At 36.5% G+C, this 24,883-nt stretch overlaps 2 protein-coding genes across 2 annotated transcripts; both read right to left on the bottom strand.

The window, feature by feature from the left end:
* Positions 1–189: 189 nt before the first annotated feature.
* LOC121654584 (claudin-15-like) lies at positions 190–7,207 on the bottom strand. The gene is made up of 5 exons (XM_042008794.1): positions 6,991–7,207; positions 1,770–1,934; positions 581–662; positions 372–482; positions 190–289 (listed from the first exon to the last, which is right to left on the bottom strand). The coding sequence occupies exons 1-5, from the start codon at positions 7,205–7,207 to the stop codon at positions 190–192; spliced, it is 675 nt and encodes a 224-aa protein (XP_041864728.1).
* Positions 7,208–12,165: 4,958 nt separating this feature from the next.
* Positions 12,166–19,860, bottom strand: grk1b (G protein-coupled receptor kinase 1 b). Its single transcript, XM_042008437.1, has 8 exons — positions 19,664–19,860; positions 15,563–16,275; positions 14,772–14,899; positions 14,352–14,509; positions 13,957–14,040; positions 13,696–13,820; positions 13,394–13,595; positions 12,166–12,455 (listed from the first exon to the last, which is right to left on the bottom strand). The coding sequence occupies exons 2-8, from the start codon at positions 16,259–16,261 to the stop codon at positions 12,172–12,174; spliced, it is 1,680 nt and encodes a 559-aa protein (XP_041864371.1). The 5' UTR covers positions 16,262–16,275; positions 19,664–19,860; the 3' UTR covers positions 12,166–12,171.
* Positions 19,861–24,883: the final 5,023 nt, after the last annotated feature.

The raw sequence follows: 24,883 nt of genomic DNA, 5'->3' as shown, positions 1-24,883 counted from the left end.
GTTAAGTTTGCACATTACTAATCTACACAGAAAAACGTTTTGTAATTAAAAATCTGATACTGTAACAAAGACATGTACAAAAATCAAAAGATATGTTTTGCTATTAAAGCTGTTTTCATTGTTTTGTAAAGCACAGCATTAATGAAAAGTATCCAGCTCAGCCTGTTCTCCTTCCGTCGCAGTAACCCCTCAGACATATGCATTTTTTTCATACTTGCTCGATGCAGGGTGAGATGTTGCCACAGTGGACAGCTCATGTCCTCTGGAGTTGGGCTGGTGCGAATATGAGCTAAAATACAGAAGATGTGATTCAGATTATGACAATATGAATAAATTTTACGGTGAACTTGAGGTTTTAAACAGATACTCACATTTTTTTATTGGGTGACTTGAATCTCGAAGCACACAACAGGCACAAGCCTCCACAGATGGCAAGCACTGCTGAGGACCAGCCAATGTACAGGCCTTGCCCAATCTCATACCTGTGGTGCAATAAAATGTTATCTTAGATTCTGTTATGTTATGTAAATAATTACCTCTTGTTCTATTTGAAGTGCTGGTGCACTTCTTTCTGGCTTACTTTATTCCTGCATAAATCTGGTCAAAGAATTCCCGTGTGATGTTGGCAGCATACCAAGAAACTGTAATCATGGTGCAAATCCCTTAAATAGGAAAAGAGAAAGTAAACATCAGTCAAATGTGAGTTTTTAAGTTCACCAAGGTTTGTATAAAGTTTTAAATAAAAGAAAGATTACATGAATATATAAATGATCTTAACCCTTTTTATGCAACGAGATTATTTGTTATGCAGCACAGCTAACTCCAAGTTAATAGACTACAGCAGTGGTTCTCAAACTTTTTACAGTATGTACCACATGAGAAAATATCGAGCTCACCAAGTACCACCATCATGAAAAACCTGAACACACAGTAGCAAACATATTAAGCTATAACATACATAGCTATTAGCTATGGACAGTTCATAAAGGAACTGGGCTGCACGGTGGTGTGGTGGTTAGCACCACAGCCTCACAGCACGAAGGTCGCTGGTTTGAATCTCAGCTGGAGGGAGAGGTTCGAACTTTGTGGCCTTTCTGTGTGGAGTCTGCATGTTCTCCCCGTGTATGCCTGGGTTCTCTCCAGGTTCTACAGCTTCCTCCCACCGTTGTGGCCGTTTGTCTCCTATGTGTTGGCCCTGCGATGGACAGGTAACCTGTCCAGGTGTACCTGCCTCTCACCGGTAATGCTGGAGTAGGCTCCAGCTTACCCGCGACCCTTAATGTTTAATAATTTTATTAAAAAATATTTATGACTTTCCTCTAAGTACCACCAAGAGGGCTCTCGCGTACCACTGGTGGTACACGTACCACAGCTTGAGAATATAGGGACTACAGGCATTATATATTAAAAACAAAAATAGAGATAACCTTTTCAACTTGACAGATATTTACAGATAGCTTACCTTTTGTAAACAGAGATTAGAGCTCTAGAAATGTTTACTTACCTAGTGTGCTAGGAAGGGTTCATATTGTTAAAATTATATATATATATATATATATATATATATACACTACCGTTCAAAAGTTTGGGGTCCTATTGAATTCCATGGCAAAGTGACCCCAAACTTTTGAATGGTAGTGTATATATATAATTTTAGCTTTTAGCTTTCTCAGCATCATCTTTCAAACAGTACAGATGTCTTAATAGTCTTGTGAAAATTATGATGATGATGGTAGCATGTGAATGCAGATTTTGTCATAAGTATTTACCTTGAAGTAAAAAAAACACTCCTCCAACTGCTGCAATCTTCCCCTTCAGACTGTAGTTTTCTCCGCATATTTTAGAGCACTGCATCCCAACAAGAGTCGCCATGAGCCCAAAACTCCCAAACACAATGGAAATAATCATCAGTGCTCGGGAGGCTTGAATATACCCTGTTTGAAAACATCAAGCAGTACATTACATTACATATTTGCTTGTGACATTTTATTTCAAATAAACTTCTTTTAAAATTAATCTGAAATGCAAAATAAAACACCTGTTCAGGGTTTGGTGCTGTACATAAAGTCAAATAGTTTCATTGCAAGCATTTATACAGATGGAAATTATTTTAATATCATGGTGGTTATTTTTTCTCATATCCTCTTTAAAAATTTTGTTTACCATTCTTGAATTTGTGCTTTACAGTATAAACAAGTTAGTTTTACAGTATCATGTTAGACATTTTAAGTTATGCATTCCAGCGTAGCTGTATGTGGCTGAGCCATTTTCTTTGCTGTTGCACAACGTAAACATGGGCGTGAGCCCCCTGAAGACTCTGTTACCATCAGAAAAATGTGTCCTATGACCAGGGGCAACAGCCTGAATGATGAGTTGAGAAACCTTGTCAAAGAAATAAAACACAAATATTTTCAGAATCAGAATCACCTTTGATGTCATTTTACAGTGGAAAAAATATTAAACCTACTTGTTCAGCCTTGACAACAACACCCATACATGCACACACTCTCCCAAGCACACATACACCTATAAATAAATAAAACATAAATAAAACATAAAATACTTAAATGGTCAGCTACTTAAGATCATCATGCCAGTTTTCACAAGACTATTTAGACTGTACTGTTTGACAGATGAAGTTATAGTTACAAATGGCTGTTGTTTCAGCAAAAGACTTATTAAAAGAGAACCCAACTTATTCCCAATTTTTTTCAAATTTTCCATTATCAGGTATTAAAGTATTTTTCTGTCTGTGATTTGACAGGCTTAATAATGTCGGAGGTAAGGGCATCCCACTTTTGATGGATTTTTCACCAGCTACAGACACTTTTCAGCACTTTTCATTGTACAATATCAAACTATATGATAAATGTTAGAATTTACATTGTTAATGTGAATGGTGACCCTCATTAGGTTCAGCCAGAATAGGCCTTTATGAAACTTCCTTGAAAGTCATTTAGATATCTAAGACTGTAAATTGATTTATTTGATCAGTTTATTGAATGTAGCTGTGGCTGTTTGCACTCTCTCAGCTTGTTATATGTCATGAATACCCTGTTTATCACACATTATACCATGGTCTGGGTGAAAACTCAATTCTGATTGGCTGGAGGGTGTCCATTAAAAAGTGATAATGGACACCTATGAAAGAAGTTCCGGTCAAATAGACTTATTGCTGTAAATTATTGCGCTGACTAAACTGTAGTTGGTAACTGTGGCAACAGAAACTCAGATACTGGGCTGCAGACGCACCAGATCACGTCTGTAACACGCATTGCTGTGAAAGCAGGTGCAGGCTTATTAGGCTCCGTCAGTCCAGGAGAGACGAGAATGGAGCAACATTTTGTCGTCCTGCAATGTCCCAACCAGCAGTGGTCAGGGTCCACAAACGTTAAATCTCTGTCCTTCAAACGCCACTGTGTACATGTCAGTATCGTTATGAAATGTCACGATCAACAGCAATGTTGCATTTAATTTTAAACAGGTCGTCGCCTCTCTTTCTGTCTTACCTTACTTACATACTTGTAAGACTGTAAATATTAATTTATTTTATCAGTTTATTGCATGTAGCTGTGGCTGTTTGCACTCTCTCACCTTGTTATATGTCATGAATACCCAGTTTATCACACAATAAAGCCAGGAACAGTAGAAATTTCCATGCAGTATCAATTTGGAAGGGCAATCCCAACCATCAGCCTGATATAAATGTTAATCCTCCAAGCTATCTTCTTGCTCAAATACAGTGTGTGCAGAATGATTAGGCAAATGAGTATTTCGGCCACATCATCCTCTTTATGCATGTTGTTCTACTCCAACCGGTACAGGCTTGAAAGCCTACTACCAATTAAGCATATCAGGTGATGTGCATCTCTGTAATGAGAAGGGGTGTGGTCTAATGACATCAACACCCTATATCAGGTGTGCATAGTTATTAGGCAACTTCCATTCCTTTGGCAAAATGGGTCAGAAGAGAGATTTGACGGACTCTGAAAAGTCAAAAATAGTGAGATGTCTTGCAGAGGGATGCAGCACTCTTAAAATTGCCAAGCTTTTGAGGTGTGATCATCGAACAATCAAGCGTTTCATTCAAAATAGTCAACAGGGTCGCAAGAAGCGTGTTGAAAAAACAAGGCGCAAAATAACTGCCCATGAACTGAGGAAAATCAAGCGTGAAGCTGCCAAGATGCCATTGGCCACCAGTTTTGCCATATTTCAGAGCTACAACATCACTGGAGTGCCAAGAAGCACAAGGTGTGCAATACTCAGGGACATGGCCAAGGTAAGGAAGGCTGAAAAACAACCACCACTGAACAAGACACACAAGATAAAACGTCAAGACTAGGCCAAGAAATATCATAAGACTGATTTTTCTAAGGTTTCATGGCCTGATGAAATGAGAGTGAGTCTTGATGGGCCAGATGGATGGGCCCGTGGCTGGATCAGTACAGGGCAGAGAGCTCCACTCCGACTCAGACACCAGCAAGGTGGAGGTGGGATACTGGTATGGGCTGTAATCATCAAAGATGAGCTTGTGGGACCTTTTCGGGTTGAGGATGGAGTCAAGCTCAACTCCCAGTCCTACTGCCAGTTTCTGGAAGACACCTTCTTCAAGCAGTGGTACAGTAAGAAGTCAGCATCGTTCAAGAAAAACATGATTTTCATGCAGGACAATGCTCCATCACACACATCCAAGTACTCCACTGCGTGGCTGGCCAGAAAAGGTCTAAAAGAAGAAAACATAATGACATGGCCTCCTTGTTCACCTGATCTTAACCCCATAGAGAACCTGTGGTCCCTCATCAAATGTGAGATCTACAGGGAGGGAAAACAGTACACCTCTCTGAACAGTGTCTGGGAGGCTGTGGTTGCTGCTGCACGAAATGTTGATCGTGAACAGATCAAGACACTGACAGAATCTATGAATGGCAGGTTTTTGAGTGTCCTCGCAAAGAAAGGTGGTTATATTGGTCACTGATTTGTTTTAGTTTTGTTTTTGAATGCCAGAAATGTATATTTGTAAATTTTGAGTTGTTATATTGGTTTCCCTGGTAAAAATAAATTAGTGAAATGGGTATATATTTGGTTTTTGTTAGGTTGCCTAATAATTATGCACAGTAATAGTCACCTGCACACACAGATATCCTCCTAAGATACTAAAACTAAAAAGAGCCCCACTCCAACTTCCAAAAATATTCAGCTTTGATATTTATGAGTCTTTTGTGTTCATTGCGAACATAGTTGTTGTTCTATAATAAAATTAATCCTCAAAAATACAACTTGCCTAATAATTCTGCACAGCCTGTATTCATTGACCACAGCCTCAGTGAGCCAGTCCAGATCCCAGCAATCCCTGGCTTAAGTTCAACAGAAACCTACAAATCAGTGATTTATTTCAAAAGGATTTTCCCTGTTATTCTCACTTTTATTGAACCTTTTCGAAGGTTATGTTACCTAATGTACAGAGCAATAGAGAGGCAAAGTTCAAACCTGTTCACCAATGTCTATAGACTGCATCACTTCTAGGTATTTGCTTTGAACACTGTGCCAAAAAAATGAAATAATAATTCATGGATCCAACTCATACTGCCGCCTTACTTCACCCTGTGTCCAAGGGTGAAGGATGCTGCACCTAAGGGCGTTATGGTTGAGGGGGAGGTATGAGTCACCAAATACTGACCCTGAGATATCCAGGTTTAGTAATCCAGACATGTTTGCTATTTTACCAACCTAAAGGAGTTAAACATTAGGCTACTTGGTTTTGAAATGACAAATTCATGCTTTTTTAAAGGGCAGGGCTCAGAGGAGACCAAGAAAGTTTTCTGTAATCTGGTGCTGTGAGACCAGACAAGAGGAACAGCCAAACACTAGAGATTTCCCTGTTCCAAATGGTTTAAACTTAAACACAGGACCAAGAACTACTGTGCCTCATTGTTTATGTCCATGGACATCTCTTAAGACCAAGGTATAGTGGTTCAGTCACAAATTACGGGAAAGTTATATAGGATTATAGAGTCTGAGCAAGAATGAAGTGTTTCTTTCTAAGAACAGAAGCTTTTGTGGAACAGCAAGGTATATTTCATATCCTTTACACAAAGCCTTAAAAACTGTTAGAAACACTTATAGTCACTGCATTATGTTTAGTTAATTCACGAGGTCATTCTTTTATTACCTCTGCCAAGGTGGAGGTCATGTATTTGCCAGCGTTGCTTTGTCTGTTTGTTAGCAATATAACTCAAAATGTTCTGGATGGATTTTTATGAAATTTTCAGGAAATCTAAAAAACAAAATAAGGAACAAGTGATTAGATTTTGGGGTGATCCAGATCGCTTTCTGAATTAATTTTTAAAGGATTCTTTACTATCAGGAGATAGGGGTAATTTTGCCATTTGAGCTTCTAATTGGCAAGCAATAAATAAATAAATAAATAAATTTACAGTGACTTGCCAGAGGTCTGTGCTCTAAGAGTGCTACTAGTTCAGATTGTGTACAACAATACATATTTATAATGTATTTTAGAGGTCTATGTTCTAAGAAATGTCCATACAGTGGCTGTGAACTTTGACTACACAACCATAAAAGATCAGAAAGCTTAAAGAGGTTACAGGTTTGGATTGCTCAACTACTGTTTTTTTTACCACTTCTGCTGTTGCACCAGCATACAGTCATACATTTAGATGTTTATTTTTTGTTTTTTTTCTTTTTGTTTTTTTGCATTTATGTCTTTTATTTTTGTTAATAATGTCACACTTCTACCAATATCACTACTGATTAGAAAGTTCAGCTATTTAATACTACTGAATCATCAACTTAAATTGAATACACAAATGATCATTTACAAAATATTAATAAAGACTCAAGCATTTTTAATTAAATACCATCATAAGTTATACATATTTAATTTAGTAAAGAGTAAAACATCTCACTTATAGGATCCTGTCATGTACAATCTATCTAAAAATAAGCTTTTAGACAGTTTCTAATTGGACTTACCTGGAAGAGCAAAAAGGGATGGAAAGTAACGACAATCAAATGTCCCTGTGGAATCACTTGCACAAGACATCCAGAGGTTTTCATAGATTGTGGAAGTTAGAATTACATTCCCATCATCGCTGGATTCTTTCCAATATTGATTCTCTAGTGATACAAAAATCAAAATCCAACCTACAAAACCCAGAAAAAGTGCTATAACCTCAATGATCGCTTTCATCTTTCAAGTAATATTCTATTAATAAAGAAATGTAATATATAAGCCTTTGAGAGGAGCTCTACTGGCAGCTTCTGTATTTGATAGACATTTTGGGAGTGTGAGAACTGAGTCCGGTTTTTTATATCATGCAGTCAAACCTGGACTAATTTGAACATTGATTTGTTGGCTGTTGCTACATTTTAAGCTTGCTGTTCCCGCCCAAAAAATTATTGCATTTCATGTGTCTGGCAGGTTGCAATACAAGTTCAAGTACAACGACAGCTTCTTTCTTTCTTTCTTTCTTTCTTTCTTTCTTTCTTTCTTTCTTTCTTTCTTTCTTTCTTTCTTTCTTTCTTTCTTTCTTTCTTTCTTTCTTTCTTTCTTTTTATTTTTTGGACAAATTTAAATAAAATAGACTGGAGTTTAAAGTAGATATAATGCCAGATCTTTTAAACAGATTTTTTTCTTTCAAATAATAAAGAAAAAAAACTTTAAATTACACAAAAATAGTGTTTTAGGAAGCCATTCAGAAACACTGCCACTCCCATGTAAAAATGAGTGAAAATTTTTGTCTATTAAAAGGGAAGGATTGAGGTGATTTATTGAATGAAGAAAGGTCTTTTTCAAAACTGTTTAAAGATTAACAAGGTTATCATCAGAGAAAAGATGGGCTGAAATCATTGCTCTCTAACAAGCTTTTGTAGTGACAAGCTCCCAACTCACCGTTTACAGCCTGTATCTTATCACATGTAAGTTTTTATTTGTCAGTCTGTCTTCAGAAGTACAGTTCAAAGTGCTATCATATACTGTGTTTGTAGTATTCAGTAGACATTAGGACCTTAAGTTATAATCTTTTGTCTGTTAATGTTTCTTTTCCTTTCTCTCATATATTAAAATTTTTTATCAATCAACCTGAACAGCTGTTTGATTTTCACCCTCTGAGCAGACATCACTGTTCCTCATCTGTAGTTGCATTTAACAACAATCTTGTTCATAACGTTGTAACTGTTCTGTTTTTAGAAACGTCCTTGTTTTTATTCATATTTATAGGCTACACATCAGTAGTCAGCTTTGACCAGATGAAGAAGATATACACTATAACTATCAAGAATAAATCACATTTTCCCAATCGTGATGAGAAGAGATAAAAACGTTTTTATTCCAACTTTATGGGTGATATTTTTTTAAAAAACAACACCCATAAAGACTTTTTTTCTTTTTATATTTGAGTAAAAACATATAAACCACATATTTATAAATCTTTGAATAAGTTGTTTGAGTAAGTTGTACTTCTAGGCTGAGACAAAGAGATTGGACAACGGTGGAGCTTGGAGGACACTGTGGCACCTTCCACTTGCCATAGATGTTGCACCCTTAAAGCAGACAGAACTGCGTCTTTATGTTGGCAGCTTAATTCTCCCAGTGGTGCATTTATACTGTATCATTTTAATTTTAGTTTTCAGAAGACAGCTAGACCATAAGTCTAGTACATGTTAACCAAAAGCAACACACACACACACACCCAGACACAAGCACACTGTCTCACTGTGTACAGGAAGGTGACGTACCCTGTTGACCATAATTGTCCCACATTCCTGTGTGTACAACAGTAAATCAGAGCAGAACAATTAATCCTTGACTAAAAGAACTTTTCTGTTTGATGTGCATAACCTCAAAAAATGCATTTTGCTTTATTCGAACCAAAAAAACGGGTGTAGGGGAGCCCACTTTTCCTGGCGGAACGTTCGTGGCTGGATACATGATGGATTCCTGGGGGTGTGGAAGGTCATGTGTCTGTCGATTTTTTCTGTTGAGGATGCAGACAACATCTATACATTTGGATTCATGATAACTGGGCTTCTGCTGTTTGGTGCGCTCAAGTTCAGCTGCGTCCACACTTAGCTGCAGTGGGAGACCCCTCTCCCCCCCCACCGCCATGTGTTTTCTTATGTTGTGAATGTCTGAATTATGTGCTTTTATGTATCGAGGTGTGTTTCTTTGTATCTCTACATTCAGCCCTTCAAGGCCTTTTTTTCTAGCCTCATCCCGTTACTCTCTCTGATGTTATCTTTTCCATTTGTGAAAAAGGCACTCTGCATGGCATCTGCTGCCTTAGTCTACCTGATCCTGTTTGTTTATATGTTTTTGTTGTCTACTCTTGGATGGGTTTGTACTGGAAGAAAAAAAAATTGTTGCACCTGTTGCAATGACAAAGTTTCATTCATTCATTCATTAAAATAGACAATATAGTAAAAACTATGGTATATGAGGGATGAGCCATCTGAACAAGTGTGTTTTGAGAAGCGAGTTGAAGGTGGGTAGAGATGTTGTTGTACGGAAGTCCAGAGGAAGAGTGTTCCAGGGTGGCAAAGCAGCTAAAGGATCTGAATCCCATGGTTGGTAGAAAGGAGGAAAGCAGAGGAAGTCCTGAGTGTTTGGGATGGTGTGTATGTTTCAAATAGTTCAGTCAGGAATGGGGGAGAAAAACTTATGGAGGGCCTTGAAGATTAGAAGCAGAATAAAACGACAATCTTGGTGAACAATACCTCTGTGCGCATGCAAGCATTTAGCTTTAACTACCATAAAACACTGTCAGGACCAAGGTAAACTCTTAATCCTAACAATCAATACATTTTTTTTATTTATTATTTGAAAATCACAATTTATGAGAAGGTAATGATGTAACAGAGAACATGTCTAGGAGGTGGCTACATTTTCCGACATGCATGGGTTGAGGATAGATTTGTCAAGCTGTCGGCAGAAAGCACTGAACACTTAACTGAGGAAGAGGAGATAAATAGCACCTGATAGGGTGAAAGTTTATAATATCCTAATGTCAAGGTTATTGTACATGTGCTGTTGATCCAGGAACTGCATTTGTATAATGATGGCCTCCAGGTTTACTTCAGAATTATTAGGGAGTGATTTGACATTATGTAAGACACACAGAGACTCAAAATAAGAGCAATCACCCTGTAAAATATCTGAGGTGGGTGATTTGTTGGGGTCTGCCAGATTTACTCCAGTTGGATGTATTGATGTGTTATGAATGCTGTATCCAAGTTAAAATCTGAGATTCAGTCTCATGTCTGCACATTAACATGAATGGGTTTGGAAGTAGAGCACAGTGCCCACTGCCTCTGATGTGAAAGCCTATAACTTCCTAAATACGCCTGCCTCTGAAAATTGGCAAAGACTTTGAGATGGGTGATCTTAAATACCATAAAAAATTTCATTTCACTCCTATTATTGCCTGTCAGATGTTTACTGTATAGCTGTGGTTTAAAATCTTAATTTGTTTAATCATGAAAACTGAGCCAGTTTACCTAAACTGCTGTGGTTTTAATTATTGCTGGACCACATTAAAGATTCTTGCCTATAGTGACATAGTTATCAAACCAGTTAAATACTTGACAAAATCAGGAAGAAACATTCCATTTTCAAAATGCAATTTACCAAAGCCATTCATTTTTAGTTTATTGTTAAAGAATAGAAAATGTCATGAAAAAGTTATATATATACATATATGTCACTGTCATATAGGTAGAAGAATGAGGAAAATGTAAAACCACTTTATAAAATATGGGGGTGCAAAATTATGGAGGGCCATGAAGATTAGGAGCAGAATAAAATAACAATATTGGTGAACAATACCTCTGTCAGCATGCAGGCATTTAGCTTTAAGTAACATAAAACACTGCCAGGACCAAGGTAAACTATTAATCCTAACAATTAATAGATTTTTTTATTTATTATTTGAAAATCACAATTTATGAGAAGGTACAGTAATGATGGAGGTTGTGGGGCTGCACATGGGATCTCGTTGCTGGTATGGGGGTGCCAGTTCTGATGTAACAGAGAACATGTCTAGGAGGTGGCTACATTTTCCGACATGCATGGGTTGAGGATAGATTTGTCAAGCTGTCGGCAGAAAGCACTGAACGCTTAACTGAGGAAGAGGAGATAAATAGCACCTGATAGGGTGTGGGTTTATAATATCCTAATGTCAAGGTTATTGTACATGTGCTGTTGATCCAGGAGCTGCATTTGTATAATGATGGCCTCCAGGTTTACTTCAGAATTATTAGGGAGTGATTTGCCATCAAGTAATCACACAGAGACTCAAAATAAGAACAATCACCCTGTAAAATATCTGAGTTGGGTGATTTGTTGGGGTCTGCCAGATTTACTCCAGTTGGATGTATTGGTGTGTTATGAATGCTGTATCCAAGGTAATGATTGAGGTTGTGGGGCTACGCAATGTAAAACCACTTTTAAACGATATTTTAAAAAGATTGGCAATTTTAGTCAAATTGATGTTAAAATTATTAGCACTTTCCTCTACTTTTTCCTTCCTAAATGATACAAATATGTTGTTTGCACTTGCAAAAATAACTAATTTTGGCATTTTCTTTTCTATTCTGCTTTTAAATGCTCCTTCAGCACATTGCTTGGCCTTGGCTAAAAGCCAGGTGACTGCTCCTAAATACGCTTGATAGTTTCTAATCTGCTGTGCTGATTAGATGTGTACATGTGTACATTTGATCAAACACAGTATATTAAAAAATTTATGGTTAGTGCAACTGTTTAATTACATGGCAAGCAGTAAAATGCTTGTTGTGTCATCGTCTGTTAATAGGAATTAGAAGAAATTTTATTGGAGCTGTCATTCAAGCATGTCTGACGTTGTTTTCAACACTATATTGAACAAAAAAATAGACAATAAGACAACAGATAAAATAACCAACACATGTAGCTGCTTTGCAAGATTTTATTAAATGCTTTTAACCCCTTAATCTAAAATATTCACTATAACAACTTGAATATATTTTGTTCATAGTATAAAGAAAATTACATATGATTTTTCACACATGAGTTTTTTTTATGCACTTACTAAAACAAAACTGGACATTTGCAACCACATTTACATTTTGTTTTTTTGTGTGTTTTTTTTTTTTTTTTTTTTGTCTATTTCCATCTTTATCTCACAGCAGCACACATGCTCCTCCTTTGGCTTCCACATAGTTTGGATCAAGGTCACTGGGCAACTTTCCGTTCTCTCCCCAGATGTTCATCTCTCCAAACACACCTGTCTCGATCATCTCCATCTGCCAGGGGATTGGAATGTTGCCAGAGGCAAAATCATTGTAGAACTCTGCATCTTTGTCATCCAGGACCACACCTTTGATTGTGCTGAAGATGCCAACATCATCAATATCTTTGGCGTAGACCATTTTAGGATCAGGGACAAATGGTGGAGGAAGCATACCTTAAGATGAAACCCAGAGGAGATAAACAAGTTAGTATCTATCTGCCAGTATGGTGGATCCATAGACACCCTGTTGAACTGTCTTGTGGAAGTTTATTCATGGTTTGGGAAAAACTTCCTTTCTTTAAATTAAGAGTAAAAAGAAATAAAAAAAAAAAACTGGATGGTCATGTCAGTGTAGTTGGCCCGTTAGCTCAGCACTGTCAGTACTTTGTGAGAAACCTTGGTGGGATTTTTGATTATGATTTTAAAATTGATAAACAAATTAGCTCTGTGGTCAAATCTAGTATTTTTTATCTATGGCTCTTGAACAAATCATATCTCCCTTTTAAAATTCAGAGAGAGTTATTTTATCACCTGCCATTTGGATTATTGTAACTCTCTCTATTTTGGAATTGATCAGTCACTGCTTTGTTGTTTGCAAGTTGTTCAGAACTCAGCCGCTCGTCTTCTTACATTGGAGAAAACAACATGAGCATACCACTCCGGTGCTGGTTTCTATTAACTGGCTTCCTTTACAGTACAGGATCCAGTTTACGATTTTATTACTTGTTTTTAAAAGTCTTAATAGCACAGCACCGTCTTATTTACCAGATCTTTTAATCATTTATAGTCCTGTCAGGGCATTGAGTTCAACAACCAGCTGTTCTTAACATGTCCTAGATCTAGATTAAAGGCAGAGGTTTTTCTGTCTCTGCCCCCAAACTCTGGAACAGTCTGCCTTTAAATATCAGAACAGTACAGAGCATTGACAATTTTAAATCATTATTAAAAACACACCTTTCCTCGCTGGCTTTTCCTCTAGCTTGAGCATTTTAATTGAGTTTTTATTGCATTTATGTTCTTCTGTGTTTTATGTTATTTTAACGTAATTTTATATTATCTTTGTCTTTGGATGGCTAATAAGACATGCCAGTCCCAGTGGTTTTGTTCATCACCTGCTTCCAGACGACCCCAGTTAATCTCTTGAAAGAAGGGCTGATTCTTGAGCTCTGTGCATTCATTGTTTTTGAACCCCAGTCGTGTAGCTGGATCCTTCTCCATTAGGCCCTCACAAAGGTCCTTGCATTCTTTGCTGAAGTTGGGTGAGTAGGAAACTGGATCGTTCAGGATTCTTTTAGCAACCTCATCATTTTCCACCTGAAGGAAGAGATCATTACTGTCTGTAGGTGGAAAGTAACACAGATAACTGGCCACTGAACAATACCAAACAGAAAAAGTGAGGATAAAAATATATTACCTTCTCTCCTCGTACTCTAAAAGGCCCTTTGGCAGCAATCATTTCATACAAGGTGACACCCAGAGTGAAGTAGTCCACTGTGTAGTCATACTCTTTTTTCTGAAGCAGCTCCGGAGCCATAAAACCTGAAGTCATTAGCACCAAATTTGCTCACAGCAGACTAGAACATGTTCTACATGACTGTATAAATCTTTAATAGACCAATATTGACTTGGACAAAAGCATATTTTTTTTGCACAACTTTAAATTTTGATTACTCACCTGGAGTCCCAGCATAGCCTGTAGTTTTGTCTTTACCCGGTGGAAGTTCAACAGCCAGACCCAAGTCCGACAGGCGGACATGTCCTGAGTGAATAGTCAATCAGATACTTTGTATAGTGTCCTTATTTTAAATTAACATGAATTTTCTGGCACTGTAAAATGTCTACAATGTCTGAATTTTGTTTCTCATTTAGATTAATTAGCATTCTGACAGAGCCCTGTGAAATCTGCAACACTGCTTATAGCCTGCCAGTATTATGTGGAACTTATATGGATCTGCAAACCCAACCCAGAAACAGCTCATTAATCATAATTGAAAAATCAAAGGTGGATGAGGGAGGATTTAAACAGGGATTTTAGGGCTGAAATATCAAAGCATCCACTGAAATGCTCACCTGCATCATCCAACAGTACATTTTCTGGCTTCAGATCTCTGTAGATGATCCTGTGCTGGTGAAGGTGCTCCAGGCCACAGATGATCTGTGCTGTATAGAAACGTGCTCGTTTCTCATCAAACCCAGGGTTTTTTTCATCCACATTATACATATGATACCTGTGAGAAAGAAGGGTATTTAGTATTTATTTTAGTTGAATAATAAATAAATTACGTGGGTAATTTAAAAGTCCAAGTTTTTTGTGAGTTATAACATGATGTTTATGATATTGAATTTTTAATGTGAGGATTATACCTTAGGCTGATTAGCAGACACAAGAGGAATGGACACTACTTCCGTGTTGCTACCTAAATAAACTTGCATCTAGAATACCATTGTTTTATGAATACCATTCCCATATTGCATGCTTGTGTTGAGCACCTGAGATCTCCACCATTCATGATGGTCATCACAAGGCAGAGATCAGTCTTGGTCTGGAAGGCATAAGCCAGCGTCACAATGAAGCGGCTGTGAACCTTTGCAAGGATACGCTTCTCCACAATTGCTCCCTAAACACCAATCAAACATAAACATAAAATCAAAAAAACCACATATATCAATCAAACACCGAGTGCAATACAATTACCAATTCCTCTAGACAACCTTAGGCTTTACATTATTTCTAAAAAAAATAAAAAAAATAAAAAAAAATAAAAAGAATAAAATGTTGGTTTTCTTCCAAAAAGGGTTAAACTATTCCCAAAAATGATAAGGTAAACCAATCCTTCAAACTAAGCAGTGTCTGGTCATGTTGACTTTGTATTAAGTGTCCTAATTAGAAAACATGTATAGTCTCTGACTGTTAAGTAACTTTTGCTGTCAAATTACTATGAAGGAAAAGCACAATTTACATAATATCAAATTACTCTAGTCTATATGCAAACTACTCTTTAACCCACAGCCACTAAGTTTGAATTTGATGGTTTGCAAACACGTGAAATGTTAACATTTTGGTATAGTGACTAAACTAGTATTCAACCTATTTTGTGCGTCCAGCAGACTTAAAAAAAAAAACATTTTTTGCTGATGTTCTTAAAGTCACTTCAGTCATTTTGTTGTTTTGGCAGGAACTAAACTTTCTATTTTGAGATTACCAGAAGAAAAATCTCAATTTAGCTGGAACACTTTTTACCATGAATGGCTTATTGTGGGACAAAAGATCTGTGCTTTACCTCATAGCCTTTGCGTTTTTTCAGCCTCTTCTTCTCCAGCTTCTTGTTGGCATACATTTTGCCTGTTGCTTTTGCCTGACAAGCAAATACTTCCCCAAAACCTCCTTTTCCCAGGACCCTGAAGTCCATAAACCACTCTTCATCAACAGGCTGGCTCTCCAACCATTTAAACTGAACAAAACGCAGGAAGTACATGCTGTTCTTAAAACCATCTAGAGCTTTCTTCTCCAGGTGCTGGAGCAGCTGCTGCTCACTCTCTTTGAACAAGTCAACACGGATATTCTTTAGGTCTTCTTTAACTCGAATAATGGCTTTCTCTTCAAGGAAACTACAAAAATTCTTTGAAGCTGATTCATAATAATTGTTGACAATTCTCCGGGCCTTCTGCAACCTGTCGTTCTCCTGACATGTAACGTATTCTTCTATGTCTTTCCACAGCTCTCCAGCATTTTTATGGGTTGCATCACTCTCCAAGAACTGCTGGAACAGGCGCTTTCCGATGGGCTGTTTGACACACATGTAGTCAAAGGTTGTGTCTACAGTTGTCTTCATGTGTTCACAGTCTCTGATGTGTGGGAGTTTCAGCCTGGCACGCATCTTCTTGTCACGCATTGCAGCTGCAGCACATCCATCCATGCTCCCACGGGCTGACACATAGGCAGAGTTTGCCACAACAGTCTCCAAACCACCAATATCCATGGCTACACCGTTACCTGAACAAAACAAGAATATCAAGAATAGTGATACAAATTCCTTTATATTGCACTGATTTTAAAACATAGCAATATGCTGGGCTAACATTTGTCATTTCTAATTTCCTATTATTTACACTTTACAAAGCAAAATATTAAGCTCTATAGAACCCCTTTATACTGGTAAAATAAATCCACTAACAATTGTGGACATCTGACATTTAAATACAATAGGAAAGTGCTTAATCTGCATTTCACTGTAAGATGACAGTGGTCATTGGTATTTACCAACTCTGCCATGGCAGAACATTGATGGAAACACAACCCCCAGATGCAGACATTTTCAAAGAAGATGTTGCTTAAAGGCTACAAAAGTGGGCACAGCTCACATTTTCTTTACAGGAATGAAAAAGATTTTGAGCTGTTGTTAAATCAGCATGCAGCTTTTTTGCTTCCCACTTTTGGGCAGACATCCACAGTCCAATCAGATATAGTTAGCTAACCTTTCTAGAGTCACAGTGATCAGAAATAAGTGTAAGATACAGTGCAATGTCACTTATTATACCTACCCCCAGGGGTGTAGGAACATGCTAGGTTGTAGCCCTCAGATACTCTTGATAAGCACACCACTGCTGGTAATGATAAATGATTTGATTAGCCTGTTTTAATGGGTGTATAAGCACCCATTGTTGTTAACATGCAACTTTGACTCAAATCACACTCGGTGTACAGACCATGAGATCCCTTGTGTTTTGATAAACTGATAATCATTAATATAATATTACCAGTAAATTAATCAAAAATCAGTATTGAATGCAGTCCATCAGTTATGTTGGACTTGCCATGGTATTGGATAATGGGTTTCTTCTGTAGAATCCACCTCAATCATGGCTCTTACAAATTAGGAGGATACTACTCTACTTATAGTCTTAGAACAAAGTACCATGCAGTGTATGTGCCAATTAAACTAAATAAAGAAATAGATGTGAGCGCTATTAATTACCATTAATTTTACATTAAATGGCATATAAATGGTAGAAGACATTCACCACAAGTTTTAATATTTCAGCTAAAACAATTACTTCAAAATTGACACTAAAGGTATGTATATACATCCCTCTAAATAGCAAGAGACGCCTATTTTAACAAGTTTTAACATGTCAGACTTAGTGAATCATTGTTAGCCAGTGTCTGCTCTGTTTGGGGCACCTCTGTGAATTTAAGAGTGATTCATTTTCTACATGGGGCTTAGTAGTTTAACCAAATGGACATAAATAGGTTAATATAGGTCAAAAATAAAGTCCAGAATCATTCACATGCACATAGGCTGCTCTGCTCACACATAAGGCAACATAATCTTTCACTCAGACTACCGTCCTCTGCTCCCTCAGATGCACATTTCCTCTTCTACCCCACTCCCTAGCCTTGATGACCTGTCCTCTGGCTTTGATTTTCTCTGACATTTTTTTTTGGTCATATTTTCTAACCAACTTTATTCTTGCTCAGTTGTGACTAAAATAAATTAGGTCTTCTGTGATCTGTTGCAATAAAAGTGAACGAGTCATTTAGGATTATGTTCATTCAAATTAATCTAAAACATGTATCCAGATCGTTATCTTACAACGATGTAATCTTCTTTTAGAAACAGACATTTATAAATGTCCATAATAAATATTTATTTAAATTTTCACGGTCAACTTGAAAAAATAACCTTAAAGGTTGTTGATACCAGCTAAAGTAATTCCACCCGCAGAAGTTCAGTGCACCATAAATCAACTTAAAATCTGTTCAAGTTTTCTATCATGAGCAAGGTTTAAAACACATCTGACATCTGAGAATTATGGCAGACGAGTTCAGTGGGAAGAATAGTGTATAAGATTAATAAATGTATAAAATCCTTTTGAAAGTTTTTTCAGATCTGACATGCAAATGTTTGATAAAAGCTAATCCTGCCAATGACTGTGATATAATCATGAAACCAAAATATTCCCTTTTTTCTACCAAGAAATGTGAATATAGATCAGATTGCATTTTATAATCTGGTCATGCACTGGGCTGAAAAAAATTACTTTTCCATTTGGATTTCAAGATTCAGTTAAATGTACAACACATTTTTTTTCTTTACATTGTTATCTTTATTGGTGATCACCCGAGTAACCGTACATCTAATGTCTTAATTGAACCTCAACCTTCTCTGTCTTTACTTACAGCTTAATGGGCTTCAGATTGGCAGACAGACAGCAGTGTCCTACATATCCTGTTGAGAAAAGTTAACTGTGACCTTTTTCAGGAATGAAACTCTGATGAAGGATGTTGTGATTATGCTGCACTCTGCTGTTCAAAAGCCTGAAGTGAATGAACATGACTACAGATGAGGTTTGCTTGCCTACATGTGCACACTGTTAAATCAGGCAAGGCTGGTTGCCCAGTCACTACTTCTTCAAGCTGCTTCCTTTTTGTGTTTATTGGTTTTAATCTGTTATCTTGTCTGCACCAGAGCTTTTCTATTTTTGCTGTATGTATATATAATGACCAATAAATCTGATTCCAATTTTCATTTTACAGATTGTGTTTTTTACACGCAGAAGGTGTGCTCTGCTTTTTTTTCTTATCAAAAGTTTTGCTTAAATAATGTAATTAGATTTATTTACACTACAGCTTGAGGTATTACCTACATCTTTGGCAGCTTCTTCTATTATTGAATGTTTGTAAAGAACCCTACTAATCCTGAGAGCAAAGCCAAAATAATTCAACAACTACTGAACCACTGATTGGATATCACTAAACTACTGATATTAAACATTTATTTTTAATCAGAATATCTACACGTGACATAAAACTGAAATGTAGAAAGACAGAAAAATATTCTCCCTTCCACAAAATAGGACAGGAAATGAGAATTGGCTCACTGGATAATTAAGTCTTTCCGGATATTTATGGCACGTGTAAGCTGCTCCGTTCCTGATCTGGCACATGTTAAGTACAGACAGCGATACTATTGACGCTTCAAGTGCTTTCCTTACTTTAGATAATCCATTTTACACTGACTGTTGATGCCAGAGATTTACATTTAAACGACTGGCCTCATTGTTAATTAACCTACATCATTGTGTTTAAGCAAATATTACACTGAAACACAATCTGATAGCACCGTAATTGATTCATGCTATGTGGCTTTTTACTCTGCCCTTTTAGGTTTTTATTCTAAATTTTTACATATTCAATTATCTATTTTTAATTATATTCAAATTAAATAATTCTACACACATTGATAAAGTATCTGTTTATCAGTGTATAAGGTCCATTGTAAATTACCCACAAATGACATGACTAAACTTCTGAGAAATACACATATTGATTTTATTAAGGCAATCTTTAAACTCATTACTGGCGTTATAGTAGCACTCACCGTAATCTCTTGCAGCAGCAGGGGGTCAAATGATGAGTCGAATGCAATGAATTAATTCAGTCTGCAAAGTATTTAGCATATATAACCCTCCTTATTTGTTCCCTTTTTTTCCATCAACCAGATCTATTTGTTATCATCTCTGTCCAGTCAGGGCGTTGAACACACTCCCTCTCTCCAGCTTGTCTTACCACACACTGTGATGGAAACGTTTGGGCTTCAGGTTGAGGTCTGCACCTGAAATCCTACTTGGCAGTTTATTAGCTGATGAGGATTACACCCTGACATTAAAAAGGGGAGCGACTTGGCAAGCGCTGTTGATGTAGCTCAGAAACAGAAATAACGGATGATAGGAAAACCAACAGACATCATATGTTCAACAAGGAAAACTATTTTGTCTAAAGTATAGGGGAAAATCTGATTTTCTTTTCAATGCTAAAAAATATATTTGCCTTTGTTTTATACATTTCTTGATGAATATTTGTTGTTTCGTTGTCTAAACTACAGTAGTTTGATATGCGAAGGACAGCAGTGACAAATATAGAAATATAATCACCAAAAAGTTGATTTCATTTTCATTTTGCTGCACAATATGATGATTGAGTGACAGTCCGGCTCAGCGACAGGCTACGGATCACAAGAGGATTATCTCCTAGAGGTGCAGGTAAGCGCACCAAGGTGCAACACAACATAATCTTTTGACTACTTTTAGTCTAGATGTCCATCAACATTTGAGAAAAAAAACTTCATTTTGAACACACCTGCATGTTAATTCTGATCTTTAACAGCATATATATATATATATGTGTGTGTGTGAACAGAGGAGAACAAGATTTTGTGGGTACATTTTAGGTGAATGGATTTAGTGGGTAGTTGAGGAAACAGAGAAGGCAGATTTAGATCATGTTGCCAAAGAGGACAGAGATGGTGCTGCTACAGAACAAGCACACAGTTTCTAGCATCAATTAAGCTATTGAATATCAGCTATTTATAAATGAGAATAGGGAGAAATCAGAGTACCTGCTAATTTGCAGTATGCTGTGTTACATTAAATTCAATTCTTGTAAGATACAGTCTTTCTATGCATAAAGATCATTTTAACTAGACGACTCTGAAACCTTTTAGCTTTTGTTTTGTGCTGACCTCATGTTAAATAAAAGATTTTTATCACATTGTAAGACTTTAAAAGGGATCAAAGGAAAAGAAATTGATTTTCAATTTTAAGAATTTTTGAAAGCTATGTTAAAACACTGATTATTACAATATTATAAGAAAACAATACACCTTTTGCAATAAGTTATTAATGTATGTGCAATTCAATAATACATTATGCATTACAACAACACTCACATTTTGCCAGAAACTGCTGAAAAACAGCTGATAATCTGACCTTCACTCACTGACTGATACTACGTTTTACAATAAAAGTTTGTGTAATTGCTGTAGTTCCACTATGGAACTGGGAAGGTCGGAAGGTGAAGAGAGGTTTAAACAAAGCAAAAACTTTAAATGGAGTCCCATTTCATGTTTATTTTGTCTGTTATCTGTTTGCACGAGGTTCAGGATGTTCAAAAGACTGTAAGCACAAATCCTATTTGCGAGGGGTTGAGGTAAAACAGACTTTGCTTTCAAGTCTAATCCAGCTCAGTGACGATGAAAAAAAACCCACCAACCCAGACATGGAGCTTACAAAGTACCGATGTGTATGCAACCACTTCATGTTCATCTGTGAAATCAAAAGTGAGATCACAGGAAGAGAGTCACCAACAATCTGAAGAGACATGAAAATTAATTATAAATTATTCCTATTATTTTTTTCTTTTTAACTTCAACAATGACATATGTTTGTGTTTTTTACTATCATTTTAACCACCTATTTATTATTTTCTATTTAAATAACTCAAAAAAGTAAAAATCATTCCATGTGGACACATTATGGAGTTGTTAGGGTATGTGTGTAAGAGCTCTTCGGCTAATTAAAGAGGTGATTAAAAATGTTAGTGGAAGTTGCTGTTCTACCTCAGATGATCATCTCTAATTGAGATTGACTGGTCTGCCCTGGTAACCTCACTACTTTAGGACAGTTTAGATAAAAATAATACAGAATGTGTGTCAGTTTAAGTTCACTAGTCCTTGAAATTTAATGCAAATCTGAAATATTCAAAGCTTCCTGAAGGTGCAGTGTATAACAATAATAAAGATCAATAGCTGTGTTTCTATTGGTAACTAATCAATTTACTAAAATAATTGTTATGATTTTATTGTCTTCAAATGAACCATTTATATCAACTTGCTGGGGGTCCACACACATGTCAGCTGCCATGTTTGTGCCACTATTTTTACTATGGTGTCTTTGAATGGACAAACAACTCTATGTGTGAGTGGGAACCTTCTGAGCTTTTAAACTGCAGTACTTACTTTGTTTGATAGATGCCAGAACACCGTTTGAAACAAGAATCGCCTTAAAAGGCCCAGAGAAGGAGACAGTACTCTTGTTCATAATTCTAAAGTAGTTAACTGTAGTTAGTCATCGTTACACCTGAGGCCACTGGATCTACTTGCAGATGAAAACATGTTTATGTTGGAAGAATTTTGGCCACTGGCCACCACTGTCCATTCACATCTGTTCTTGACATTTAAGTAATTTCTGTGCCCAATACGAACACTAGAGGCCAGTAATTCTCAAACACTTTACCATTTAGCTTCAATAACTACTAGGAAACAGTCTAAATAAATAAAATTGTATTTGATCCTTTCTGCCCCCATGCACTTTGATTGGACGTGTTAGGGTTTAATTAAAGTGCATGTAAATTACTATTACCATTATTGTTGCTTTATTGTATTTACACATTTTAATGACTAAACAAAGAATTAATGAGACATTTGAACTTCATTTTGCAGGACATGTTGATCCATAATTGCTGAACAAACCTCCTCTCAGTTATATTTTGCCATATGCACATAAAACTATGAAACATGATTTCTCTCATGCATGCTTTGATGATCAACCGGTTTTTTTCTCCTTTTTTTAGTTTAGAAATCTATTTAGCAAATTCTAAATGTAGATAAAGGAAATTTTAAGTGACTTTAGCCCCACAAGCAAAATATATTGAACTGAATAGAATATCAGACAACAACGTACTTTTTCAAAGGCAGTGCACATTCTTCATTCAAATCTCATGCCCAAACTTATTGTCTTGTTAGCATTATGTCTGTGAAAGTATAGTTTTAACTAGTTATTACTACTCTCATTTGTATTTTAAATTAAACAATCTGGCTTTAGATTTATTATTTGGGTATATCTATATAAGGAATACTCTTACTTAAAAAAACTTAAATAAATAAATAGAAATTTAATAGAGTATTATTCTCTAAATTTTATATTACCTTAATTGGAACCAACTGAAACACTCAAGAGACACATTCTTAAGTCAGAAATAACATCAGTAATAAATACGTGTTTTACTAAGGGTGAGTGGGACAGGTTTTGAATTTTTTTCCTTCTTTAAGTCTTCATGACATTAAACTTTGAGACTGTTTTTTACGGTCATCTAACACTACAGATGTTATTTATTCAAGAACAAAACTAAGTGATTTAAAAAAAATGTATGACACATCCTATAGTGCAGACTGACCCAAAACATTTATTACTCTAACATTTGGATGATTTGAACAGCAAAACTAATCACTGATTTAGGCAAGTGAAGCTAATTTCTATCACAATTTAATTGATATTTTGGCATGCAGTCCTTGGTCCCATAACAGAGTTTACAAGATCATTACAATTCCTCATGCTTTCTTTTGTGGAGTTTATTTTTGCATATTTTAAACCAAGAAGCATAACTTTTAAGCGTTCTCTTCTTCCAACATCTCTGTGATTTGGCATCACTCCCTTCATCCTTTCCTAATGCCACTTGCGATCTTCCTTGCTTTTCTTTTTTTCATAGTCTTTCTCTTCTTCTGTTTCATTTTACTCTGCAATAGATTAATCTGGATTAGTCTGGGATGGGTTAAGGGGTCAAGATTAGCTTAGTATTAGGTTTTGATAGTGTATCAGGGGAAACCCTGTTTTTACAAACTAAGGTAGAAAATATATCAAATCTGGGCAGTTTATGTGCGTTTAGGTGGTCAGTAGGCGTTTGTACAAATAAAATACATGCATATGAGCTCCAATTAGACTCATACATATTTTGAGCTTGTAAATCAATACTTATCTGATGCAATCATTTCATACCTCCCTGGATAAAGCATTGTTAAAATATAGTCCCACTAATCCAAACCATGTCTCACCACCTCAGTTTTCTTTAGTGATACCACAATTTACATGACCTTGCCTCTACCAAAAACCGGTTTTCGTAGGCTAGGCTAAGAATGAAGAGAGCGTAGTGACGTAGGCTCTATTCTCTGCAATGAGGTATTTCCGGTACGGAGAGAGTGCATGCCCCAAACGTAGAGGTTACAAAACTTAACATGTCGATAATTCTGTTCGTTAAAGGATTTTGTTTACATTTAATAAAAAAATTTAAAAGACATGCGCCCGCTCTTCGTGAGATTATTTGAGAATTCTCTCAACAGTCTGTTATCGACTAATGAGAGTGACAGACGAGTAATATAACTTTATCAAATAAATTCAGGTACGAAACTTTTATGCTAGATTATGCTAAAATATTAAATTTTTGTGGGGAAAAATATGCTTTATCAGTCTTGACATCTATACACGATTCTTGCTTGCTATTTGTTGTCGGAATCTACAGTAGGCTCGTGAAGCAGCCATGTCTGTGCGCGGCCAGGTGTTGTGACATAAAGGGATCGTCTGCTAGAAACTGATTAAACGGCCGCGGGAGCGCGTGCAACCTGTTTAAGTAGTGTTGCTCAGTTTCTCTCGATGTCTCCGCTCTGGTGTTCCTCTAGGCAAATGCACGTGACATTATGTCCTTATTGTGTCCTTATTACCCGAGAAAGCTAATTAGAATTGCAAACGAAGATATGTTATCAGAAACTATATTCAGGCATGTTGCTGCTGTTCTGACTGTACGTGTTTGGCTTATGCTTAGTTATGTTTAAAATGTAAAGTCCAAATAATATGATTCATGTGTTAATTTGCTAATCAAAGTCTCATTTCAGTTGATGTTCATCGCTGTGAAGTAAGGTTGGATTTCTTTTTTATTTAACAAGAAATCCAATTTCTCTTTCAAAACAAGAGAATACTTGACATCAGCTACT

The sequence above is a fragment of the Melanotaenia boesemani genome, chromosome 15 (genome assembly GCF_017639745.1).
Source record: "Melanotaenia boesemani isolate fMelBoe1 chromosome 15, fMelBoe1.pri, whole genome shotgun sequence".
Classification (NCBI taxonomy): Eukaryota; Metazoa; Chordata; class Actinopteri; order Atheriniformes; family Melanotaeniidae; genus Melanotaenia; species Melanotaenia boesemani.
The sequence above is the reverse complement of the archived record's forward strand: the minus strand, read 5'-3'. Positions and strand labels throughout refer to the sequence as shown.

Excerpts from the sequence above, each read along its gene's own strand:
- LOC121654584 (XM_042008794.1), bottom strand. The coding sequence starts at position 7,207 with ATGAAAGCGATCATTGAGGTTATAGCACTTTTTCTGGGTTTTGTAGGT. Across the intron at positions 1,935-6,990 it reads ATCCCTTTTTGCTCTTCCAG|GGTATATTCAAGCCTCCCGA; the intron begins GTAAGTCCAATT and ends GTTTTCAAACAG. Across the intron at positions 663-1,769 it reads AGTGTTTTTTTTACTTCAAG|GGATTTGCACCATGATTACA; the intron begins GTAAATACTTAT and ends TTCCTATTTAAG.
- grk1b (XM_042008437.1), bottom strand. The coding sequence starts at position 16,261 with ATGGATATTGGTGGTTTGGAGACTGTTGTGGCAAACTCTGCCTATGTG. Across the intron at positions 14,041-14,351 it reads TGTACTGTTGGATGATGCAG|GACATGTCCGCCTGTCGGAC; the intron begins GTGAGCATTTCA and ends CTATTCACTCAG. Across the intron at positions 13,596-13,695 it reads TTAGAGTACGAGGAGAGAAG|GTGGAAAATGATGAGGTTGC; the intron begins GTAATATATTTT and ends CTCTTCCTTCAG.